Here is a 6,000-nt window from a genome sequence, read left to right on the forward strand (position 1 = left end):
GAAAGAATTCTCTGAGGACAAGAGACTCCCGGCAGCTGGAAGCCTTGGGAGGCATCACTCCACTCACTGGGAGTCCCCACAGAGCACCTCAGCATTCCTTTACATCGGTTTTCTGGCTCATCACAGTGTGAGATCCAATATTCTGCCACGTCTTCCTGGCCCTAAGGGACTGAACCTTCTAGAACCGTGAGCTGAAGAATATTTGCTCTCCATATATTTTTTTCCTGTCAGGTATTTTGGTCACAGCCTCAGGAAGTAACTACTAAAACAATTAAAGTGGCGGGTGGCGGTGGTGGCGCACGCCTTTAATCCCAGCACTCGGGAGGCAGAGCCAGGCAGATCTCTGTGAGTTCGAGGCCAGCCTGGTCTATAGAATGAGTTCCAGGAAAGGCGCAAAGCTACACAGAGAAACCCTGTCTCGAAAAACAAACAAAACAAAACAAAACAAAACAAAGACTGTTTAGCAATTCATGTTACAGGCTATGATGACGCAAGCTTTATAGGGATATGGAGCATGTATAAAGGGAAAATACAGAACAGTGGTGACATGTCACATTGGCTTTTAGTGAAGAAGATGAAGAAGGTGGAGTAGGGGTTGGGGGAGCACCTGGTTCTGGAATGCGGTTGGTTCTTGGTGGACTAACACATTAGGACATTTGATTCCCGGTTGGTGGTGCTTTGGGGGCAGGTTTATGAGTTTCTGGAGGAGGTATGTCACTGGGGATGGGCTCTGAGGGTTTATAGCCTGACCCTACTTCCTGTCCTCACTCTGCTTTGTGCTTGTGGTAAAAGCTACGATCGCTGGGCTTCCTGCTTCTGCCATGATTCCTGCCTCTTGCTTCCATGCTCCCTCCCAGGATGAACTCAGCCTTCTGGAACCATAAACACTTCTCTTTATAAGTAAAGGCTTCCTTTTATAAGTTGTCTTAGCCATGGTATTTTATCACAGATATATTAAAGTAATAAATTCAGAAGAAGCTGGGACCAGAGTGTGGGCTGCTGCTGTGAAGGACCTGACTGTGTTCGTTCGGGGTTTTTTTGTTTTGTTTTGTTCGTTTTGTTGTTTTGAGGAATGTGTAAGACTTTGGAACTTTGGACTAAAAAAGCATTTGAACATTGTAAACACAGCTTAAGGGCCATTCTAGTAGGCCTTTGGGAGACAGTCATGCTGAGAGCAATGTGGACTCTGGAGGCCCAGCTCAAGAGGATTCAGAGGGGAACAGTGCTGGTCACTGGGAACGAGGCCATTCCTGTAATATTTTCACAAAGAACCTAGGTATCTTCTGCTCTTGTCCTAAGAACTTGCCTGAGGCTAAATTAAAAAGCAAAGGACTAATTTCTTTGGCAAAGAAGGAACTTCAAGACAGCATAGTGTTGAAACTGTGGCGTGGTTGTTACCAACTTCCCTTTGCCAGTCTGCACTGAAAAAGAGCAAGCAGAGGAGAAAGAGAAAGGAAATGCAGTTTGGAGAGGAAAAGCACAGCACCACGCTTAGGGTTAAAGCCCTGCAGCCAGGCTTGTGTTAAAGAGGCCGTAATTGCTAAGGAGGTCAGCAGCATCAAGGAGACTCCGCTCTGCCCTGGAACAAAGGGAAGGCATCAGCAGGGCAAGACCCCACCTAGCTGAGCTTCCAATGTATGAAAAAGAGCATCAGCAGCTTCTGCTCCCAGAAGGCAACTGGACCGAGCAGCTGCTGCTAATGTGATTCAAAGACTGAGGGTCCAACCCCAGCTGGAGGCTGAAGGTGGCAATGCTGTCCGTGTGTTGGCTCTAGAGACACAAAGACGGAAGGGCTAAGGGGTCGTGGACAAGTAGCAAACATGCATTCTTCTCCATTAGTTATTCTTTATTTTGAGACAGGGTCTCCGATCACCGCAAAAACATAACAATAATCCTAGTTGTTTTAACTTTGCGGTCTGAGCTGGACCTGGTGGCACTCATCTGTAATCTAAGCTTTAAAGAGGCTGAGGGTCATGAGTTCCAGCAGCGGGGGAAGAGGGAAGGAGAGGGAAGAGAGACCAGTACAGCAGCATGTACCTGGGATTCTAGCTTTTGGTACAGTGGCTCTCAACCTTCCTAACGCTGTGACCTGTTCCTCCTGTTCTGGTTACCCCCCAACCAAAGAATTATTTCGTTGCTACATCATAACTGTAACTTTGCTACTGTTATGAATTATAATGTAAATATCTGTGTTTTCCAATTGTCTTAGGTGACCCCTGGGAAAGGGTCATTCAATCCCCAAAAGGGTCATGACCCACAGGTTGAGAACCACTGCTTTAGTGGGTGTAGGCAGGAAGATCAGGTGTTCAAGGCCAGTTTCAGCTACGTAGAGAGCTTGAGGCCGTCCTGAGCAATGTAAGATCCTGTCTCAAGAAAACAGACAGAAATTCAGATGAAGGAGAAAGAGCAGATTGATTTCTGGCCTGCAGTTCCTACCCCTGCCACGCCCAGGCATCAGTCTCTTCAAACAGCGGTCTGACCTTTTCAAGTGCCTGTCATTTTTTTTTTTTTTTTTTTTTTTGGTCAATGTGCAGACATGCTGTGGCAAGTGAAAGAAATTCCAGGGAACATACCTGTGGCCTTGGGGTGATAAAGTAAGGGAGGAAGCCCTCCCCGGACCTGTCTTTGTTGAGCCTGCACCCCCGAACTATGAACTCAGTGCTTCCCGGTTTTGGGTTTGGTTTGGTTTCTCTGCTTAGATGGGTCTGGAAACTGGAGGAGATTACGGTTTGGGACTCCCCTCCCTCAGGCGGTCGAAGCTCTGGTAGACCTTATTAGGAAGCATGCTCTGGCTCATTTTAAATGATGGTTTTTACCCTCCCCCTGGCAGCAGGAAGACACAGAAGAAGGTAGCATCCTGTCCTGGCCCCTGGGAGCTTTATCTCTCCCTGAGCCTCCAGCAGTTTCTTCAGTTACAGCTCAGTTTCCCTCTCCCAGCCCTGGGGCCGCTGGTTTCTGCTCTGTTAAGTTGTGATTTTCCGTATCTGCCTTTCCATCTCTCCAACCTGGCGACAGCAGCTTGCCTGTGAGCTCCTCATTTCTTTCTCAGGTCTCCATCAGTCTTTTCAGCTTTTCAGGGTTTTACTTCTTAGACGGGAGTGCTCACTTTTATTTTTTTTGTGTTGTGAGTTTTGAAACAGGGTCTTATTCAGAAGCCCAGGCTGTCCCGAAACTTGCTAACCTCCCAAGTATTGGAATAGCAGGCATAAGCCACCTTACCCAGCTTGCAGCGATCACTTATGCTCACACACACAGGCATGTGCACAAACTTTTCTGTTGCAAAGCACGCTCATAATGGGCACATTTTTAATGAAAAAAAAAAACCCTGCATCTTTATTGGGCTGGAATTATTGCCTCCATTGACTGTTGGCCACTGCCAACTACGCTGCAGTGGGGTGCTGGGAGGAACTCTCAATGAGCAATGGTCGTCCCTCAGATAAACCTCATTGGTTACACCATCACTGCACAATACTGTTGACAGGATCTTAAAGCCGCTTCTGCTTCACTAAGCATAAATCTTGGACAGTTTCTTTCTTTTTTTTTATTTTTTATTTTTTATTTTTTTTGGTTTTTCAAGACAGGGTTTCTCTGTGTAGCTTTGCGCCTTTCCTGGAACTCACTCTGTAGCCCAGGCTGACCTTGAACTCACAGAGATCCGCCTGGCTCTGCCTCCCGAGTGCTGGGATTAAAGGTGTGCGCCAATGCCATCTGGCTCATAATTTAAAAATTAAATATAAACACACATCATTATTTTATTGATTATATGACTTACATTGCATAGATATACTGTGAGTTGTTGAACCATTCTGATAGAAATTAAGGTATTTTCCAACATTATAAATTATTCCGCACCAAATATTTGTGTGCATGTTTTGATATTTATACAATTGTTTCCCTGTGGTAATGTTATTAAAATAATAGTTTCTTTCTGATAGAAAATTTAGAAAATGGTGGCAAGTCCGTTCCCTGAAGTGATGACCACTGTCAAGGTTTTAGCCATGTTCTAGCTTTGGTATAGTAACATCTGCAGTAGGTAACGAGCTAATATCAATCCCTGTTCCTCCTGGATGGGACCCTTCCTGTGGCAGTGACTTGAACAGCTCCGGGTTGTGTCTTGGCTTCCCTGGTTTACCTTAGGAGCTCAGCCCTTATTTCTCTGGCACACCACACACCTCTCTGCCTGGGCATGTGTTTAAGACGAGTTTGTCACAGAATTATCACTGTAGTATAATATAGTTGATTATCTTATCTCGTTTCCAGGTCTAAGAAGATTCCCAAGTGACTGCAGAGCTACAGACAAGCCCGTAACGAGCAAAGGCCTATTTTCTCTTTTCCATGGATATAAATTGATGTGTTTACTCGCTTTCTGTGTTGCCTGTAGACCTTAGGAATGCTGTCTAAAGCTAGGCATCGTGGCATAAGCCTGTCATCTTAGTGCTTTGGAGGTAAAACAAGAGAGCCAGGAGTTCAAAGTCTTTCTCATCTATTTAGTAAGTTCGGGGCTAGCCAGGGTGCCTGAACCTGTGTCAAAAAAAAAAAAAAAAAAAAGAGACCAGGAGTGGCTGGAGATGGCTCGGTGGTTAAGAGTGTTTGTTGCTCTTGAGGGACCCCCATTCAGTTGCTGGCTCTTACCTGGTGCCTCATAAGTACCCATAACTCCAGTTCCAGGGAATTCAGTGACTTCTGACCTCCACAGGCCCTAGGCATACACATAGTACACGTACATTCACCCAGGCAAAACACTCATATCCATATAAGAAAATAAATTTTTAAAAAATTAAAGGCTGAGGTGGATTTGGCTCAGTACTATATCACTTGCCTGGCCAAAAAAAAAAAAAAAAAAAAAAGAAGATTGGAGCTGAGGTGCAGCCCAGTTGGCAGAGTGTTTGCTTAGCATGTACTAAGCCCTGGGCTCCATCCCCAGAAGCACAGAAATCAGGTATGGCACCGCCCTCCTGTAATCAGCCTCGGTGGGCGGAGACAGCAAGCACTGCCCTCCTGTTATCAGCATCAGTGGGCGGAGACAGCAAGCACCGCCCTCCTGTAATCAGCATCAGTGGGCGGAGACAGGAGAGTCATCGGAAGTCTAGAGTTATCCTCTACATATCAAGTTCATGGCCACCCTGTGCTACATCAAAACCTGTAGAGAGATGGGGGCTGGAGCGACGGCTCAGTGGTTCAGAGTACTACTTGCTCTGTTTGCTGAGAACTATTCAGCTCTCAGCACTCACACAGTGGCTCACAACCACCTATAACTCCAGATCCCAATCTCCAGGGGATATGATGCCTTCTTCTGACTTCAGGCACTCATATGGTACACACACAAACATACAGGCAAAACATCATAGAGCCAAGAATAAAATAAACACATATAAAAACGTAGAGACATAATTCCTGTTCCATATCACTGGAAACACAGCTTCACCAAACTCTGGGACAGGCTGAGCCATGACAAGGACATTATTATGGGCCCCTGACATAGACAATAGTCAGTGCCCCCAATCCATGCCCAGAATACAAGAAATAGGGCCGGGAGGTGGTTCAGTGGCCAAGAGTGCTTCCTGAGAAAGCAAGAGGACCTGAGTTCAGATCCCCAGCAATCACGATTGGCAGGCATGGCTGTGAGTGATGCTATCCTCAGAACTGGGGAGTGGGGTGGGGAAGGAAGATCCCAGGAACTTGCTGAGAAGCCAGTCCAGCTAGACAGTGAGTTTCAGGATCAACGAGAGAACCTGATTCCAAAAATAAGGTGGGGACAGACAGAGGAAAACACTGTACATCTCTCTTCTAGTTTTCACCCATGTGCACACAGGCGTGTGTACAGGCACACACATGTGCCCATACAATACACATGAGAAGGAAGAAAAAGTAACTGAGTCTCAAGAACTAAGGTGGCCCAGGACCACCAGGCTTCACACATGGAACTAGATTTGAGGGGACATTTGGAGTTGAACCCTTTCCTGTTTACTACACTGGCAAAACAAAGATGTGCTTTGGAAC

General features: G+C 46.1%; 1 protein-coding gene across 1 annotated transcript in view; it reads left to right on the plus strand.

Moving 5' to 3' along the window:
- Fam186a (family with sequence similarity 186 member A) overlaps positions 1-4,406 on the plus strand; it is a 42,149-nt gene extending 37,743 nt beyond the window's left edge. Inside the window, exon 8 of the mRNA XM_059246973.1 lies at positions 4,261-4,406. Within this exon, the coding sequence (XP_059102956.1) occupies positions 4,261-4,282 (22 nt within the window). The 3' untranslated portion in view covers positions 4,283-4,406. The remainder of the gene's footprint in view (positions 1-4,260) is intronic.
- The last annotated feature ends 1,594 nt before the right edge of the window (positions 4,407-6,000 follow it).

Source organism: Peromyscus eremicus, chromosome 20 (genome assembly GCF_949786415.1).
Source record: "Peromyscus eremicus chromosome 20, PerEre_H2_v1, whole genome shotgun sequence".
Taxonomy (NCBI): domain Eukaryota; kingdom Metazoa; phylum Chordata; class Mammalia; order Rodentia; family Cricetidae; genus Peromyscus; species Peromyscus eremicus.